This window comes from Ascaphus truei, chromosome 1, assembly GCF_040206685.1.
Source record: "Ascaphus truei isolate aAscTru1 chromosome 1, aAscTru1.hap1, whole genome shotgun sequence".
In the NCBI taxonomy this organism is placed as follows: Eukaryota; Metazoa; Chordata; class Amphibia; order Anura; family Ascaphidae; genus Ascaphus; species Ascaphus truei.
The window spans coordinates 372051375-372071975 of NC_134483.1; the positions used below are offsets into that span (position 1 = coordinate 372051375).

General features: G+C 47.7%; 1 protein-coding gene across 1 annotated transcript in view; it reads left to right on the forward strand.

Annotated features, from left to right (window-relative positions):
* The window catches only part of LOC142501085 (caspase-3-like), a 111001-nt gene that overhangs the window by 63164 nt on the left and 27236 nt on the right, over positions 1–20601 (forward strand). Inside the window, exons 3-4 of the mRNA XM_075610419.1 lie at positions 7494–7552; positions 17810–17955. Of these exons, the coding sequence (XP_075466534.1) occupies positions 7497–7552; positions 17810–17955 (202 nt within the window). The 5' untranslated portion in view covers positions 7494–7496. The remainder of the gene's footprint in view (positions 1–7493; positions 7553–17809; positions 17956–20601) is intronic.

Below are 20601 nucleotides of genomic sequence, written 5' to 3' on the forward strand. Positions count from 1 at the left end.
GTTCATGTTGTGTTCCCAGGAATGTTTGCTGACACACTGTTTTCACTTAAAAGCGATGCTTTTTCATATGTGTTAGCTAGAAGCCTGCACACAGTTTCCCCTCTCTCTGAAATTTGCCTTGTCGGCCCTGATACTCGGAGAGGTAAAAACCTCCCTTCAGATTCAGAATCTCTTTCTATAAAGGTCGTCCTTGCTGTTAGTTCCCCTGATTTCTCTGCCCATGCAAACCCTCCAGGGATCAGCATATCGGTTGTTACCCCCTTAGTACAGTCTGAGACCACCCTGCTTATATTACAAGTCCTGTTGTTTAAATCTGAGCTATTTAGTTTTACTGCTCTTGCTAAACCTCAGTCCCTCAGCACTGCAGCTAAATGTGCTCCAGCAACCGTTGGGTTACTCGGGGTAAAAATTAAAATTCTTGTCTTAAAGGGTACTTTCTCACACATGTCCAGCAAACCTAGAACCTCAGTGATTGATTCTAAGTCACTTATCACTATATCTGATGTTCTCACTAGTCAAACCCTGACACCCTCACCACTGGCTAGGAGTCCCGTTATCAGAATTTTTGCACTAGTAAACATGCCTAAATCTGTTTTTCTCATGACAAGCACCCCTGTTGTTAGGGCCCTTGCAGTTTTGGATAAGACTCCTTTTACTTCAAAGGTTTCTGCTATTAAGAGTTTCCACGGTTCCAACTTACCGCTTATTGTCTCTTTAACTCCCATCATTACTCTCCCATTACCATTCACTGATTCCCAGGCACCAGCTCCTGACGCTAGTTCTCCTATCGGTACCCCTGCTTTGCGAGATGTTTCTGTTATGGATTCCGAGCCTCCAGCTTTGGAGTCAATTCCTTTACTCGCTGCTGTTTTTGTAGTCTCTCAGGTCCCTGTCACTGAAGTACAGACTTCAGCTTCTGAGGTTAGCTCCCCTCCCTCCGCTACCCTTGCTCTGCCTGATTCTCAAGTTTCTGATATTAGAGCCCCAAAGCCTATTCCTACTCCCCAGACAATACTATCTCCCACTGAGGGTTCCCCAATATTTGAGAGCTCCACTGCTGAGTGCTTCTCTGCCTCTGTGAAACGATGTTTTTCCCCCTCGGAACCTTCTGTTGCCCCTGTTATTTCCTTTGAGTTGGAAATACTCTGTACGTATCCCAAGATTTCGGTCTCTATGTCTGGTTTACTGCTTGCCTTGTTACCTTCCATACCAATACCGGGAAATGCTCCCACCCACCCTATACCCTCGCTGACCACTACCTGGGAGACCTCTGGAGGAGAAGTCCCTCTCAAATTCCTACATGCAGAGGTCAGCCAAGACTTTGTCTGTCCCGAAGGTCGCCCGGGTATATTCGATCAACTATCAAGGCCGCTTATCCTAAATTCTGGTCCCATTACTAAAGACTGGGCTCCCAGTGGGGGTTCTTCTGCCGTTTCTGCTCCGGAACCCTATGGTTCTTCACAGCCTTGGATTCCCAAGCCATTTCGCGGGGCGAGCCAGGTACCAATGATATCTCTACCACCACTCTCATATCCTAGAACAGTACTCACCAAGGAACTGCTCGTTTACGGATCCCCTTTCCGCCTAAAAAACTTTAGGAACAACTCGATGTCCCCGAGACCCATGGATGGCCCTAGCTGGCCGCAGTTCTCTCCGGGGGTGGGGGTACACAAAGGAGTGACCACGAGTCTCTGAACCATGACTCTAACACCAATCCTAGACGGTTCTGGAACAACTCCTGGTTCTCCAACTCTATGAGTGGTCTTGTTCGCCCGGAGGTCTCACGTAAAGAGGGGGGTACTGTAAGGAATCCGCTCCTCGGTTTAATGTTTGCCTTACCTTGCAGACCTGTGCAGTCCCGGAACACTTCCCCTGATTTTTACTGCAGCCTGGATTCACTCACCAAAGCAATACTGCCACACGCCCCTTCTGCCATTGGTTCTCTGACCTTTAAGTGTTGCCTTCCCACAATGCTCCCTGCCGAGCATAGTCCTTCCTGGATGTCTCTGTGTTCTGCCATAAGCCTTGTCTTGTCTGTCTCCTTGGTTCCTGAGACCGGCTGCTAGTGTCACGCAGCGGTCTGTTCCTGTGCTGAAGCGGAGTACTCTCCTTGTTGTCTTCAGCTCCCTGATTCCTGTGACCGGCTGCTAGTCTCATGCAGCGGTCAGTTCCTGTTTCCTGTGCTGAAGCTGAGTACTCTCCTTGTTACTTCAGCTCCTTGTTTCCTGTGACCGGCTGCTATATTCATGCAGCGGTCTGTTCCTGTTTCCTGCACTGAAGCGGAGGTTTCCCTGTGTATCTTCAGCTTCCAGGTTCCTGGGGCCTACTCTTTCCCTAATCTAGAGAGGCCGTGTCCTGGTTCCTGCGCTGAAACGGAGGATTCCCCAGCCCGCTCAGGACTCTTGCGCTGAAGCACTGGTTTACCAGTGCAGCTAGGCGGTGTGCTACTCTGGTCTGTCTACCACCTCCTGAGACCAGTACCATGGGCCATGGTCGCTGCATGCGCAGAGGCCACTCCCGCGCTCCTAAGCTGAAGCGGGGCTCTCCTGACTACCTGTTGCCGAACTCCTGCTTGAACAACGTTTACCCTGATGTCTCCAGTCCTGACCCTGGCGTGTCCACCGACGATGCTGTCTTCTCCTATCCTGATCCTGCTACGTACGACTACGAACTGCACAATCCGGATCAGCCTGCGCAGTCTAAGGTCGGTGCTTTTACAACCCCACCTCAGCCACGCGGTCCGACCCAGGTTTGTGGCGAGCAAAGTCGTGACACACAGAGAGAGAGAGTGTGGGTGACAGAGAGAGAGTGGGTGACATAGAGGGAGAGAATGTGGGTGACAGAGAGGGAGAGAGTGTTGGTAACAGAGAAGGAGAAAGTGTGAAGTGACAAAGAGAGAGAGTGTGGGTAACACAGAGAGAGAGTGTGTGGGTGACACACACAGAGAGAGTGTGACAGAGAGAGAGTGGGAGTGACAGAGAGAGATAAGAGAGAGATAGAGAGAGGGTGACAGGAGGTGGGTGAAAGAGAGAGACAGGGGGTGGGTGACAGAGAGAGAGAGGGGGGGTGGGTGACTGTGACTGACACTTGGGTGGGTGACTAACTGGGTGTCTGTATTCACTGTATTCACTCATAAACACACTCACATACACACTCACACACGCAGACACACACACACACACTCACAGACACACACACTCACAGACTCACAGACACACGCACACACAACTCAAACACACAGAGACATACACACACTCAGACACACACACACACGAGACAAGGGATGTCACACATAAGACAGGTACTGAGGGTTTGAGTCCCCCCGTCCCCGTTGTAATTACCTGCCCGGGGCTCTCCTCTCTCCCCTTGTCCTCCTCCGCAATAAAGGTAGCAGCATCACTATCACCTACCACCTGCGTCGCCATAATGTGATGCAACCCCCGAGTGCCGCGCTATTCACATGCTATGCCACGCGCTGCTCACCCCCTCAGGATACTGCAGGCCACCACCAGCCAATCAAGTGGGAGCTCCCAAGAGGGATGCACGTGACAAGCACCCGAGCGAAGGCTCGCTCTGGCTGCCATGATGTCTGGCTGCCATGAGGACGTTACGGACGCGACTGGGGAAGAGGGAACCACCATTTTAGATAGTGCGACTCACGTTGTGCATTCCCAGGCAAAGGAACCTCCATTTTGAGCACAGTTCTTTCTCTGACCCCGCAGGAGTCATGATTCCGGCAGGAATCTGTTCCTTGTAGGTCTCCCCAGCACATGGTTAGCTGTCTACCGAGAGTAGGTTATAACCCAGGCTCACAATGCTCCTTCCGATACGCTGCACTCATTCACGGTCCATCACAAGTACTCTGTGATTCCTGTATAGCAATGGCTAGTAGTACTCTGGGCATTCTTCCAGCAGAGGGGCATAGGCATCTAGTACCTCAGGCACCCTTCCTAAGACAAACCCTAGCAGTACTTTTATGCCACTTTTATGGCACGGGCATCGCAGACCCTCTGCAGAAGCCCCTGGAACACGTTAGCCAGGCCACCCCCTTTAGGCATCATACACCTACCAGTCCTCAGGGCGACTCAGACCAGCAATAGCCTCTGTCTCCACACAGTTTACCCGATAGGGCAGTCTAGGCCGTAGTTCCGTGGCAAGGAAATTGGGCCCTGGTTATGGTATGCCGGGGTCCCCTGGACACTACACCTAGCCTCCCTCCTTCATCAGCACTTGCTCTGGAAGCGTACCTTGTTACTTCCAGCCTTGTATCACTGAAAACCTGTCCTGTTGAGCCATATCTCAGCAGCACCTCAAAATGTAATGATGTTTCTCCTACCAAAAGAGATTCTGCAATTACAGCGTGTGTGGTGCATGCTACCTGTTGTTAAGCAGGGGGCTGAGTCATCCGCAGATGTTTGTGGGGACACAGGACAGGTTTCCGGGGGACATACCCGGCATATTTCTCTAGCAGTGCAGCACCTCAATCTGCCGCAAGGTCCAGATATATGTAGGCGATCTCCTATGAAATAAATGGTCACCTCTCCTCCCTGTAAAATCACACCAGGCAGGAGGTATATGAAACAGGAACCGTTTATTCTGTCAGCACTCAGTCACGGCAGGTGTCTGCCCAATGCAGTGTCTGGATCGGATATCAGCTGTAGAATGGTCCCTGGACCTGCACTTAGGGTCAAGGGCCCCCGTAAAAGTCCTAGCTCCTCCCTGCCTCTCTAGCAGAGGCAGGGGAAAGGTACACACTCACTCTCCCCTGAGGGGAAGAGGAACAGAGAAGGCCCAATGTTCAGGCAACCTGTGGTGTGACCTGCCTCTCAAGTGGGGAAAGGCACAAACTATAGCCAGGAGAAAGGTACCAGGTCTGACCTATGATTGGGCTTCCCAGGCCTGGTTCCATCTCCTCCCCCGTCACTCAAGGGCACTGCAGGGAGTGCGGAAAACCCATGTGAAGTACTGGCAGTCCTGCTCTAACCAGGGCTTACTGCCAGGGAGGGCAGACTGGTAGTCAAGAACCAGTCCTTGCTACCTATGTGTAGCCATGTCCCCTCTGGCTCCCAATGAACCCCCGTTTTCAACCCCTTACCTCTGCTTGGCAAGCGGGGAACCCGGCTCCATGTGCAGGCAGTTGCAGAAGCGAGCCTGTCGCCGGGGACTCCCGGCGGCATTCACCACAGGGCGCCACCATGTTTGATGCGATCGCGCATGCACAGTGTAGTCACGCATACGCAGCATGGAGTCAGGAGTTGCGGCGGCCAATACAAGATAGCACAGGCGCAGATAGTGCTGGCGGCGGCCATTACAAGTTCGCGCATGCGCAGTAGAGATAGCGCACGCAGCCCCAATGCAAAAGAGGGCTGCAAGGGACTACAAGCCCTAGAGTACTTAAGGACAGGAAACCATGTGGCCATGAATCATCCAATAGGGCTGGGAAATTCTTCTGCCATAAAGGATACATTTGTTGTGCTGAGCTCAGGAAGTCAGTAGGAGCTGGGAGTGAGACAGGGGAGGTTGTGTGTGCAGGGGTCAGGGACCCACTGCACTAGGCCCGTAATCTCCTTGGCCCTGAGCCATTGTAGGAGTTAGTGGATGCTGTAGGGACAGGCCCTAGGATAGGGAACCTGCCCCATTAGTGCTGCCAATAGAGTTCAGGACACAGCTGCAGTGCTGCACGGACCTGATGGTTGTGGACTGAGACCAGAGCCTAAGAAGATAGAGACTGTCTTCATGGTGGGATCGTCCGGCGGGATACCACCCCAAGTGGAGTCGGATTCATCGCTGGATCAGCGGATCCATTCTGTTTTCCTGATGGACCATCCGGGTGTGGACACACCCGGCAGGTATTATCCTACAAGTGCACCAACTATAACACCTTCACCTTAGTGGACCGCGTGGTCATACACTTGGATTATTGTGGGATTGGGACTTTCATGGACATTGTGTGGGTTACAGCCTTGTGAGGTGTTTGGGTAGTTGTGCCTTACATTGGTAGAGTCATAAGATATTACTGTAGAGTTATAAGACAATACATTAGAGATATGTTATGTTCCAGTAAAGCTCTTTTCTATTTCTACAACGCTGTGTGGTTCATTGTAATTGTGTCCTGTGAGGGGCTGCTTCCACTATGCAGGGATCCTCACAGGTGGAGGCGCTGCACCATTTATAATAGTACTTCACCCCAAGCTCCCAGTGGCAGAGGCTTAGACTCCTGTGAGCCAACAGGTAAAAGGGCAGCACCAGTAGCTATTTACAGTCCCCCCCCCCCTGATCTCACTTAGGGGTGGGGGAAGCAGGGCTATATATATATTTGTGGGGTGGAGGTTTTTTAATATGGACGTATTTGGGTGATGTTTTATTATTTATTTGGGGGGTGTTTTTTTATATATGTATTTGGGGGTGTTTTGTTTTAAATATGTAAAACATGTGTGGGGGGGGGGGGGGGAGGATATGTATTTAGGGGGTGGTTTTTATTTTCTATGTACTTGGGGGGTGGGGGTTTTTCTATGTATTTGGGGGGTGTTTTTTTCTATGTATTTGGGGGGTGTTTTTTTAAAAATGTATTTGGGTTTTTTAAAATATGTATTTGGGGTGTGGGGAGGGTTTTTATGTATTTGGGGTTTATTTTTTTGTATGTATTTGGGGGTGGGGGGTTTGTATATATTTGGGGGTGGGGATTTTTTTTTATGTATTTGGGGGATTGGAAAGTATTCTGTATTTAGGGGTGGGGGTTTTGGTATGTATTTTGTGGAGTGATTGTGTGAGGGGGAAGGAATGAGTGTGAGGAGGGGGATTGAGTTAGAGCGGGGTAATTGACGGATGGAGGTAGAATGAGAGGAAAGACGGCTGTGAGGGAGGGAGTGAGGAAAGAGGGAGTAAGAGTGAGAAGCAGGGGAGATAAATACATGTGAGGCAGGGAGAGGGATTGAGTGAGAGTGGGGTAATTGATGTAGGGGGGAGTGAAAAGGGGTGAGTGAGGAAGAGAGGGAGTGTGATGGAGGGGATGGAAATACACGGGAAGAGGGAGGGGAAATACAGGGGGCTCGAGAGTTGTGAAATGGGGGTCTCCCAAGACCGCCAACACGGTGGGGGGGGGGGGGGGGGAAGCCTGGTCGTAACTCTAGTCCTGGGCCCCAGGAAATCTGTTTGCGGCTCTGCCTGTGTCTGTGTGTGTAGGGGCGCAGTTGGTGGAACTGGCCCTGGAAGCAAAAACACCTAGTTACGCCTCTGCTTACCTATAACACCTTCTATACCTCACAATAGGAGATCTGCTTCATATCTGTGCATATAAAGAACCCAAAGCCTCTCCGGTTAAAGCATGTCCCTGCTATATATTTTTGAGAGGCTTGGAGTGTACTGTATAATGACGACCCGTTATGTGTATCCAGTGTCACGTTTAATTTTAGATGTAAACTCGGATCTTTGCATGTTGGTTTTCATTCAAATGCATATATGTTATCCTCATTTTTCTTAACCTGTTGTTTTAGAAAATGATGGCAGAACAAGGTATGAATTTGCCTCGTGATGTGACTGGGGAGTCTGAGAGGTAAAGGCTTCATTTATTTCTATTTTTAGATAAGAACTAAATCAAAGTCAGTAATATGCATGGTACTGTACACTTCCAGAGGTGGCTTAAACACTTTCAATGGATGTCACACAAGCTATCATCAAGCTTTTGTGCAATTTGAAATAATTAAACATTTGTAATCCAGATACTGTATGTAGGACAATTTTTTTTGCATTTTATCTGCTTTTGAACTGTACATTTGTAAACACTGTTTTCACTTCGGAGGGGCTTATTTATTAAACACAGATATTTCAAATGCAAAATCGCCCCAAAGTTTAACATAATAAAATCTGGCATTTTCGGCATATTTTTAAAGAATTATCTATGCATCAAAATAGTCAGATTTGACATCTCATGTGCATTCACTTTTTATACTCAGTTTGATGCAACATTACACAGAAAGTCACAGCCAGAAATTTCTCCTTCCTGATCCTGAAGAGATTCAGACTCTCCTCTCCTCCAAGAGCTCAAAATACAGTCATGTGAAAAATAAAGTACACCCTCTTTGAATTCCATGGTTTTACATATCAGGACATAATAACAGTCATCTGTTCCTTAGCAGGTGATTAGTTCTTTTAGTTTAAAATTAGGTAAATACAACCTCAGATGAACAACAACACATTACATATTTCACCGTGTCATGATTTGTTTAACAACAATAAAGCCAAAATGGAGAAGCCATGTGTGATAAACTAAGTGCACCTTATGATTCAATCACCTTTAGCAGATATAACTTGAAGTAATCGTTTCAAAATTCTCCATTTTGGCTTTATTTTTGTTAAATAAATCATGACACGGTGTAATATGTCATGTGTTGTTGTTTATCTGAGGTTGTATTTACCTCATTTTTAGACCTGCTAAGAAACAGATGATTGTTATTATGTCCTGATATGTAAAACCATGGAATTCAAAGAGGGTGTACTTTCTTTTTCACATGACTGCATGCATGTTTGAAGGAAGGGAGATTCCTGGCAATTTGCAATCTTACATGTCAATGAATAGCTTGTGAGTATGTAACTTTGCCTCATTTGCATACAGAATGTGTATATTGCATAGACTTACACAGCCATGGTTTCGACATAATCTAACTAATGGATACAGTGTGTAACAGTGTTTCCCCCACCCGGTGGGAGATGTAGCCATTACTAAGTATGTGGTGCATGATACCTGCTGGTAACAGGAGGGCTGAGTCATCCGCCGGTGGTAGTGGGGACACAGGACTAGACTTCTGGGGTTCATATCCTACATATTCTTTAGCAGTACAGCGCCTCCATCTGCCGTAGGCTCCAGGGAACAGAAGGTGATCTCTCACGGTAGAACTAATACTATTCTGGACCCCTTTTTAAAGCACACAAAGTCTTTCTATTTTCTTCAACTTTATTGAGGGAGTTAACTGAAGTATAAAAGTACTTGTATGTGGATTGTAATAGCAGATGTCCTTTGTGAGGAGAATTGCCTTATGAGAGGAAGGTGTCCTGCTATGTGGAAGTGCTTCTCTGAAGGGAAGGTAAAAAGGATTTCCCTTTCTGAGGGAGCAGTGGAAGAAGTGTCTACTCACTTTGGCTGCTTGTAGAAAAGAGGGAACACACTTTCCTGTCAGACAGGAACACACTAAGGGGCATAGCAATATGCAGATAAAGCAGGGGGAGAGGACTAAACCAATCCCCACTGTGAGTATTGGTAGGTTGCCAGGGCAACTGACTAGAGGCTGTGTAAAAGGGGATTGCTTGTAACAACTATGTTGCAATATACACAGCATAAACTAGAAGAAAAAGGAAATCTAGTGAACGAGCCCTCTGTCACAGGTAGCGTAATGTGATTATATTAAAATCATTCTTTATTGTCATCAACGAATATAAAATATAGGGGCTTAAAATCAAACAGCATTGAACGTAACTGTAATCAGAGTAACATTGCTGTAAAAGCTCTGTTGATAATGCATATGGGAGATTAGTGACAATTGGTCAAATTCTCATGCTATAAATAACAGCCTAATGGGAAATAGAGTAAGGGGCTAGTATTAGTCACTGCTGTATTTTAACTGCCTAGATGGCCAGTGGTATATGTTGGTAAATATAGGTAGAATATATACAAATGGCTGGGGGCTGAAATACCAAAACTAGCCTGCTGAAACCCTAATTAATGGTGAATGCATGTATACCTCAAAGTGTAGGGAGAGGTAAAACCGGCAATGTACACCTAGCAGAGAATATCCCTTCATGGGGGCACGTAGCCGCTATTCCGTCAGTAGGGATTAGATTGTATTCACTGCTGCGGAGGGTAAGTGTGAGGAGGCAGTTAATATATATAGAGATCACATAGGGATCCGTCAAGATCACTTGTTGAAAAGGCAATAAGTGTCTTACAAAAGATAGGGTCCCTGTATATGGGATAGATTAAATGTCAGCTGCATATAGCAGCAGCACAGTAGCCCGGTATGGATGAGCGGCTGTGCTGTAAGGTTAATGGGGATTTACATCCAATCACCCGACCGATCACAGCAGTACAGTAGCCCGATGTGAATAGGCTGATGTGCTGTGAGGTTGACGGTGATATAGGGACATAGGGAACCATGTTCGAACATCCACGCCACGTGGTCGCGGTGGGGGACATCCCGGCTTGCGCCGCCCCCACAGCACATATGCACCTCCCTAAGGCAGTGCCCTGGTTTATCCAGAGCCCGGCCCCATGGCCGTAAGTGGGACCCCACCTACCGATGGAGCATAGTCATCGTTACTGCCGGCAACGAGATATGTGAAGATGATGGCCCACGGGCCCATCATTTTCTGGAAGCCCTGCCCGGATATCAATGGCTGTCCATTGATATACCTAGATCTACCAATACCAATGGTAACCGTCAGTCCGAGACTCACACCAGAGTTACCTTACCAAGCTGAACTTCCAAACCACTCCTATATCCCCAGAAGGAACGAAGCTAGCCCGGAGCCAGTCCATAGCTGCCGGCATAACTACCATAGTCGCCTGACGACCGGAGGCTTGGTCTTGGGAGGGACACTACAGCAACTGGTGGAAGGCCTAGCACAGTCCCACAGCTACCGCAAACTCAAAGCTTTCTCCAGGATATCACCCACTCCGTCGGAGAAGAAGGGTTTGAGGCATGGAGGGAACTATCCTGAATGTACCGGAGGAATGGCTGTTAAAAGGTAGGGGAGAATGGAGAGACTAAGACCCCCTGCCTCTACGATGGTGAGCATGCACCGACACCAGAATGCAGATGTTACAGCATAGCGTTTAGTGGACTTATTGACGCGGATCTACGGTCTAGAAGAGGACAAAAGCAAACTCCGGTCTAAACTCTACAGTCTTAGACAGAAATAAGGGGAAGAACTGTCTGAGTTTATTCAATGGCTGCAGTTAGTTTTGTGGAAACTATGATCCTATGCTACAATTCCAGCCTCTGAAGTGGATGATTATCGCAGAAAACAGTTTTTAAGGGGATTTATACCCACCCATCATATAGACATCATGATCCGGTGTTCCTTGCTACAAGGAAGTCCTCCTACATTTGAGAGGCTATTAGGCCTGGTGAAAGGGCACGAAGCCTATACACGGTTACACACCCCCAAGAAACATAAAGATTCCTGCAAGGAAGAGACCAGAGGGGCATCGGCCCTGAAGCCTACGGAGATGGAAAGTGCGGAGGATAACCCTCCTTCAGTGGCGCCTGTCTCTGTTTCCAGGGTGCCCCTGAAACCGGTCACTACACCTAGTGCCGGTGCGACCCGATGTGCCTGCTGCTATAACTGAGACCAATGAGGTCACTTTGCCAAAGTCAAGGACCCCCACACCGGGGGCCATGGCCTTCACCGTTCAAATGGCGGAACAGCCGCCCACATCCTCAGATAGTGCCTCTGTGCCTAGTCCCAAAGAGGAACCACAACCGGATGCCTATAGTCGAGTAGGACCTGTGGCCATAGTACGAGAACTATTGGAGGGTATCTACTCATCTGCTTGGCTGGACACTGTGTCTCAAGTGACCATCATCTACCGGCCATTTTACGACCTGCATCTACAACACCTGCCTATGCAGTTCGCGGAGAAGATGAAATTATGGGGTCTTAGTAGTGAAGACTATCCCATTGATGGTGTGATTCAAATGTGGTTGGATATACCGCAGCTCAACACCTAAAAAACCGACCCCATGGAAGTGGAAGCCTTGATATGTCCCAAGCCCCGGGAACACCCAAGTTCCCCCATCATATTGGGGACCAACGTGGATGTGGTGCGGGCCCTGATCCGGGCCTATCTGTTAGAAGCCGATGAATTACCCCTATCTGCTCTACAAATTCACTCAGTATTCAAAGAGGAGTGTTATAGGATTTCTGCACAAGAAGGATTTGGACAATTCTTCAATCTTGAGAAGGGGTTGTCAGAGATTCCACCAGGGGCAGTGAGGCACATGGCCGCGGTACCTAACTACCCGGGCCGCGATTAAGCCGACTGGTACTTCTAACTGGGGACCACGCCCAAAGAGGACACCAAGAGTGGGTTCAAGGTGGTACCAGAAATGAAAGAATGGAAGTCTGCCCTTCCTCGCTCATTCAAGGTGGCCATACAGAATATCTCGCCCCACCCCATACGTTTTGACTTCAGTCAAGCACTGGGTAGGATATACCTGGTTACTCCAGTAGAATCCATGGCTCATATGAACGCCGCTACCGTACAAGAAGCCCCTATGGGATTGCAGTTCGACTTCGGGGAATCGACCTTGCCCATGGAATGTAAGAAACGGCTAAGCGACAAGCTGGCGGAACGCCAAGAGGTGTTCTCCACCAGTGAGATGAATTTGGGCTGCAGCAAGAGTGCTCAACACACGATCCGGTTGGATGACGGTACACCATTTCGGGAGCGTTCCAGATGCATCGCTCCCAGAGATGTGGAGGACGTGAGGGACGTCCTGAAGGAGATGGAGATGGCGGGTATCGCAACTGAGTCCCGTAGCCCCTATGCTTCTCCTATTGTAGTAGTGCGGAAGAAGAACGTGTCCGTTCGCCTATGCATGGATTACCATATCCTGAATCACCGCACAGTCCCAGACCAATATACTTTGCCGCGGAACAAAGAGATCCTCAGAGCTTTATCAGGCAGTCAGTAGTTCAGCGTGTTGGACCTGAGGTCTGGATACTACCAGGTACCCATGAGCCCTGAAGATCAAGAAAATACAGCATTTGTGTGCCCTCTTGGGTTCTACCAGTTCACCCAGATGCCCCAAGGCATTTGCGGTGCACCTGCAACTTTCCAGAGGCTAATCGAAAAGACCAGTGGTGATATGAACCCCCGGGAATGTATAGTCTATATGGATGATATCATCGTGTTTTTCAAAACACTAGAGGAACACGAAGAATGCCTTCTGAAAGTACTGGATAGATTGGGAAAAGAAGGCCTTAAGTTGACCCTGGACAAATATCGCTTCTGCTGTACCTCGGCCACCTATGTGGACCACATAGTGTCCGTGGAAGGAGTGGCTACCGACCCCGCTAAGGTCGAAGCCGTAGTGAACTGGCCCAGGCCAAATAACGTGATGGAGCTGCGATCCTTCCTGGGGCTTTGTGGACACTACCGCAGATTCATAGAGGGGTACTCCAGCAAGGCCAAAGTCCTCAACAATCTGTTGAAGATATACCCAGAGGAGCCTCGGCAAAAAGCCACCTGTCCCCGAACACCGTTTGGGGATAAATAGACTTCCGTGTGCGAAAAGCCTTCACAGGGCTGAAGAAGAGTCTCACAGAAGCCCCTGTCTTGGCCTATGCAGACCCAGAGCAACCATATATCCTACACATGGATGCCAGTTTCAACGGACTGGGGGCGGTATTACACCAAAAATACCCTGCCGGCCTCAGCCCCATTGCGTATGTGAACTGCAGCAGGACACCAAGTGAACAAAACTATCCGGTTCACAAGTGAATAGTGGTCAATAAACTCCACGATTATCTTTACGGGGTCTCCATTGAGGTGCGAACAGACAATTACCCCTTGACCTATATCCTGACCTCCGCTAAGTTGGATGCCACCGGCCATTGTTGGTTGTCTGCCCTGTCCAACTACAAGTTCATGCTGAAGTACAAGCCAGGGCCATTGAACATCGGAACGGATGCTCTATCTAGAAGGCCTGGACTGAGTACATGCCAGATGATGGCCAGTGGGAAGAAATTCCTGGCCCTGGAATTCGGGCCATGTGCTCCACAGCGGCTATAGTGGAGAACAAAGTAGCCTTCTCAGAACTCAGAGTAGCTGACTCACTGGGAAATCAGTCCAAGGCACTCCCTGCCGCATATTGCCACCCAGAAGGCATGTCCATCACACAAGATACCATCATGAGATGGAAAGAGTTGGTTATACACCAGATGCGAGATCCAGTGGCGAGAGCCATACGCCGGGCCATCCAGGAAAACAACCCCTCTTTAGTGAAGCGTGCTCCTACCGACACTATCGCTGTTATCATGAGGGAATGGGACAAGTTCCGCATGGATCGTGGCTTTCTGTACCAGGTTGTCCCCTATCATAAGCATCCCGATAGGAGACAACTAGTCTTGCCCAGAAGCTTGCAGTACCCTATCCTACGATCTCTGCACAATGATCACGGACACCTGGGAGTGGATAAAACATTTAGACTAGTAAGAGATAGGTTCTTCTGGCCCAAGATGCAGGAATCAGTGGAGCGCCATTGCGGTGCATACAGCAAAAAAACAGTGCCTACACGTGCAGCCCCAATGGGCCACTTAAAGACCTCTGGTCCAATGGACCTAGTCTGCATGGATTTCCTCTGCATCCCCGATTAAGGGATTACGATCTCTGTATGATGATCGCAGACACCTGGGAGTAGACAAAACATTCGGCCTAGTAAGAGACAGGTTCTTTTGGCCCAGGATGCGGGAATCAGCGGAGCGCCATTGCCAGAAGTGCCTGCGGTGCATTCAGCGGAAGACACTGCCTACACACACAGCCCCAATGGGCCTCTTAAAGACCTACTGCTGCGACACACTTTATTCGAGCAAATACCCAGTATGTACCTGGCAGATACCTGGAATGCGCCGCTCCTCACCTCTGACAAGCCCCGTTGCGTTTGCCTTCCCAGCCATGGTTCATGCCTGGCTGATGGGCGGCTGATCTGTTAAATGATAATGATTAGGATTTAATAGGCTGCAATGCTTCGCGTGTCTACCAGATGGCATAAATTCATGAATTGTAATGCAGTATATATATATATACTGTGCAGTATTGCAGCCAGCGGGAATAAAATGCTTCAATCCCTGCCTGGAAAATAACGCAATGCACTCGGGCAGAAAACAGTCACAAACCTCAATACACCCGAGTATACCCGAATTCGTGGGACTAGCCGAGCTCGAATAAAGTGTGTCGCCAGTGTAGTCTGCATTCACTTACTCTGCATCAAGGCAGACACAAAGGGCATCGGGAACGTCCTGGTAGTGACTGATCACTACACCCGATACACTCAAGCGTTTACCACTAAAGACCAGAAAGCACTCACAGTAGCCAAAGTACTGTGGGGAAAGTACTTCATCCATTATGGGTTACTTAATTGGATGCACTCCGATCAAGAGACAGACTTCGAGAGAAAGTTGATCAAGGAGATTCTAAACTTGCTCAATATCGAGAAGTTTCGTATAACTCCCTACCACCCTGAAGGAGACGTAAGGGTCTGGCATCGAAATCATTTGCTACCTATTCCTCAAGTGGTTGAGAGTGATCCTTAACCATGGTCAGTAGTCCCAGCAAGTGACTCAGAGGAAACCGGCGAAATCCTGGATGCAGTGACAAAACATACTCAAGATCCTTTGGAAGGAACATCTGCCAACACAAATGGAGAATGGTGGACACTACCTGAAGAAGTAGCGTGTAATGGGCCTGCTCCCCATATACCCTCCCCAGTAGCTTCAACAAGTAGATCACTCGATCCAAGGAGTTCGAGCTTTGTTCCTAATAGAGACTATGTAGCTCCCAATTCACACATTATGAGAGGGCCAGGGCCTCAATATGGTATCCTCTCCAATGGTAGCCTCTCCAACCAAGATGACGTCGGAGAAGAGATTCATAGGAGTCAAAGAGTGAGACAACCTCCAAAGAGCATGGCGTATGATTCATTAGGGGCACCTCACTGAGACTCAGCAGCTGTCTTGGGGCTGGTTCGCCTCTCCATGACCATGCTCAATGAGTTATTCAATCTTGTTTTGATGCATTGTATATAGTTAAGTTGAATGATGCACTGTATTTTCATTATATAATAATCTGTATAGTATGTTGTTCCCAAGCGGAGACTTTGGATTCTCAACCAGGGGGAGGATGTAGCTGAGCCCCCTCTTACCTCCGGTGCGGGGGAACGAAGTTGCAGGGTTGACCGGAGCTGCCAGAGATCCACAGTGGACCTGGTGTGCGGGGGCCGCCATCTTAGGTCTTGCGCATATGCAGTGTAACACGTCACGCATGCGCAAGGGGCAAAGTGCAGTGGCCATCTTAAAACGGCTCCACAAGACGCAATGAGGGACTACATGTCCCAGAGTCCTCAGGGGGAGGGCTTATCACATGGGGAGTCCCAGCCAATAGGGCTGTAGGAGCCAGGAGGAAGGTATTAGGTTTGGCGTGAAAACGGACCTTGCGCCAGTCCTGAGGGAGATGACAATAGAGAAGGTAGTGTCCAGGGAGCAGTGCTTTCCTGGACTAGGACTATGCTTGCCCCTTAGGCCCCAGCTATGCCCTGAGTCACTCCAGTGGAGTATTGCAGGGAAGGCCCCCAGACAGGGATACTCCCCTGTAGCTCTATAGTAGTGCTGTTACACCGGTGTCTGGACACCCATGTGGTGCCTTGCGGTCTGGGACGAGGCCACAGGACCATAAGACATTAGGTGAGACACTCCAGCTGGAGCTCACCTCACACAGCGGATCGGAACGTTTAAGGAGAGAGGGGATTATTGGAGGCCCCATGTTGTGGGACCAGCCTGATCCATCTATTTCACCAGCTGCACCTGGGTAGAGGAGTGCCACGGCAGGTATAAAGTGCACCAGCAGTCCACAAGGTTAGCGCTACCTCAAACATTGGGTGGGACTGACATTGGGAAGGACACCAGGGTTATGGTGCAACCGCACCCTCCGCACTTTGGGGGTACTACCAAGATTGGGCTATTGGGTATAACATGGGGGGTTACCATTGTTATTGTTATTGTATTGCATTTGTGATCAGAGAAGAGTGGTGAGCGCATAAAAAACACATAAAAAAACACCATGGAACTGCATCATTGCGTTTGGACACCCAAAGCCACCGTATCCCCTGAGGTAGGCCCGCGTCACAGGCCCTGCGACTGGACGCGTGAACAGGGAGTCCCCTGGCGGTTCTTACCAAGTGGACACGCAGGCTGGCAGTGTTGTATTTCTATGTATGGTTTTTTATGCTTACTTTTATGTTCAAATAAACTACTTTTTACTTTATACATCTTGTGGCTGTCGCCCCCTGTTTGGTACTCCTTGAGAGGGATTACCCCGTGTGAAAAGCAGTTCATCCCCGACGTGACAGGGATCGTTTTCTGAGGCAAGAGCGGAATGAAACTAAGATAGGCGGGGCTCACACAGGCCCGTGTGAGTTGAGCTGTTATTAGCATTCACATTACATTCTGCCATTCCCTTGTCTGTGGTTGCACATTCTTTTTGCTTATTATTCCTTTGTTGTTTTGTATGTGTTTTTTATGCGCTCACCACTCTTCTCTGATCACCTACTACTGAAGATCAAGGAAGGATCCTCCTTTCAAGGTTGAGCTGCTATCGGGAGGATACAATCAAGGGGGTTGACCTCTCAAGTCCCTATCATTGTCTCTTTGTTGTAATAATAACATTTTAGGGGAGCGCTGTAGTTTTCACACTTGCATCTCTGTATTGCATTTGTGTTAGTAAATATTAGTTTATTTACCTGTGTGTGTATTATTTGAAACTGTATTGGTTCCTGTGAGGGGTTATCCCGCCAACGTTGGGATCCCTAGGTGAAGGCGCGGTACCGAGAGGAGAAAGAGCTCACCCCATGCTCCTAATGGTGGAGGCTTAGGCCTCCTGTGAGCAAACACGTACAGAATATCTGCACGTGTAGTTCCCTTAGTCATTGGGAAAGGGGGCTACATACATTTTAATAAATAGGCCCCTAAGTGCTCCTGCAAGTTATGTAGCTGAGAAATAAGATGCACATTTCTGGTAAAATGCTCTTTTTCCATTCAGTAAGGCTAAAGAAGAAGGTGATTCATCAACAAATAAAACAATCACAAAAACGGATGAACAATACAGATATACAATGAATAAGCCGGTAAAGAGCCTTTGCTTGATTCTAAACATGGAACTCTTTGATGATTCCCAGAGTAACCCGAGTAAGTGTTAACGTTTCTATTTGTATTGAGTATTACTAATTGTTCCCAGTGCTTTAACATCAATTAGTATCTGGATATCTATAAATATGTATCTCTGTCTTACATGTAAAGATAGGAAGTAAAATGTGACACACTGTGCTCATTTTCATGTCATTACCCAGAATCTCTGGCTGCAATGGAAGCACTGCTTGCTAAGATACAGGCATACCCCGCATTAACGTACACAATGGGACTGGAGCATGTATGTAAAGCGGAAATGTACTTAAAGTGAAGCACTCCCTTTTTCCCACTTATCAATGCATGTACTGTACTGCAATCATCATATACGTGCGTAACTGCTGTAAATAACGCATTTGTAACAGGCTCTATAGTCTCCCCGCTTGCGCACAGCGTCCGTAAGATAGGGAGTCGGTATTGCTGTTCAGGACGTGCTGACAGGCGCATGCGCGAGCTGCCGTTTACCTATTGGGCAATATGTCCTTACTCACGAGTGTACTTAAGGTGAGTGTCCTTAAACCGGGGTATGCCTGTAATGTGGAAAGGCAGGATTACAGACCTGTCTGAGACATGCAAATGTACCCACAAGTTATTTACTGTAACATGAAAAGACAAAGTTGTTTGATAACAATTTATTTTAGTCAGGAGGGCTTTGTATCATCTTCTGAAAAAATGAATGTAGATGCACATAGTTTTCTTGTGTGTTTTATTTTTACTTGTTGTAGTATCAAATATAATAGACTGGTTTCAATTTAAACATATATCTGCCAAAGAGGTTCAATTCTACCTGTGAGGTGGCTAAAGTTCTGTTTCAACTGTGAAAAATATTCCAAAATAAAGCTAAAATGTGATGTAGCACATTTTCCCCCACCCTGAGTGAGATCATGCGCCTACCTGGTGTTGGTGGTGTGGTGCGTACCTGTGAGGGGGAATAGGAGGTCTTGAGATACTCCGTAGTGGTGTGGGGAGACATCAGGACAGGTTTTCAGTGTTAATCCCTCAGGTTACAGCACCTCCAGCCAGCGAGGATCCCGGGGTGACCAGGGTGGTCCATACTGGCACATATCAGATGACCAGACAGTTATCCACACACAGCGGATGATTCAACTGATATTTATTGTACTTTTGAGAACCAAACCGATTTTGAGCGGGGTTAGGCAACCAGGTAGGTATATAAATGAATATGGTATCTATGTGGAGCCTATGAACTAAAGTTTTGGAAGGTAATTGCTGCAGCTAAACAGTTCATGTTCATAAGTGGAGAGCAGGGGGAGACATCTAGAGGGAATATATTAGGCAAATGCCCTTACCCATGTCTCCTGGTATGGCCGTATAGAGTAGCTTATACTAACTAGTGTTCACCGTCCTGCAACTCCTTGAGACTGACGCTGGCTGTACAAACGCTGCTCGACTGCATGCATCCTTCACTGTACCCCCGATGGCATCCCTTCGATCAGGTTACGGTAAACAGAACAAAAATCGATCAAGGTGACTGTAGCTCCATGAACAAAAATAGGGAAAACTTACCAGCAGGAAGTAGCTAAAAATACTTTATTGGGACTGTTGCAGAGTACATGCAACTACACACGCGGGTTCTTTGGTTAAGGCTTATTTATTTTAGCCTTAAAACATACAGCACACCAAAAACAAATAGCTTCTCATCAGCAAACAAAAGAAAAATAGCTTTTTCTTCAGCAGACAAAACAAAATAGTTTCTCTTTAGCAGACAGAGTAAAAATAAGGCAGCTACTCTTTTCTATGCAGGAGACAGACAGTTCATAAACCATGTACTTTGCAAACAGACCTTGTATCAGTAATCTCTTCAGTAACTCACTCCTCTCTCCTGACCAGCCAGCAGCATGTGTGCACATCCTGGGGTTTTTAACACACCTTGATTAGGCAGCTGGGATTCAACTAATTGCCATGAGCTTCCCAGCTAAAGTTAACCTCATCACTGCTGCACTGCAGACTAAACATATGTCTGCCAGGCATATAGCTGGTGGCTTTTATTCACCCTGTCACAGGGACATGTACACAGAAAAAACTCTCCTCTCACGCGTTTCACATCCCCTAGTGGCACTTTTTCAAGAAGTTAATGATTGGAGGAGGTAGAAATCATTTTATACCTCCCATCTCAAGAGAAAGGCAACTGATGCCAATTTGTAATAATGAGCAGACAGAGAAAAAGACTGAAAGATACATGAGACAAGAGATGACACAAAAGAATTAGAAAAAGAAAGAAAAAAAGAGAAAAGAGAAAGAAAAAAATACTTTTCACATTTCTTAAAGGCCAATTGTATGTTAGATCTGTGTTTGTTCATACATTCCCGAAAGGTGTAGTCCGTCTTACAGACGGATACCAGATCACACTGGCAAAATATCAGTTAAACCACTGACGTGGTATGGCAGGTCACATATGTTCTGATTTTAATTTCCTTACCAGAATGAGGATGCTTAAAGATGTTCCTCCAGTCTTTCCACTCGTAGAAGTGGTGCCACCCTTACACTTGTTACAGCCCTGTTTGTGTGGGGCAAAAATGTTCTTAAGTAGATAAGACGCATACTTCGCAATTGAATCAGTTGGGACCAGTAGATCACTGAGACATGGGTTCTTCCTCAATGCAAGAATTGGTTTATGTTGTGTATATT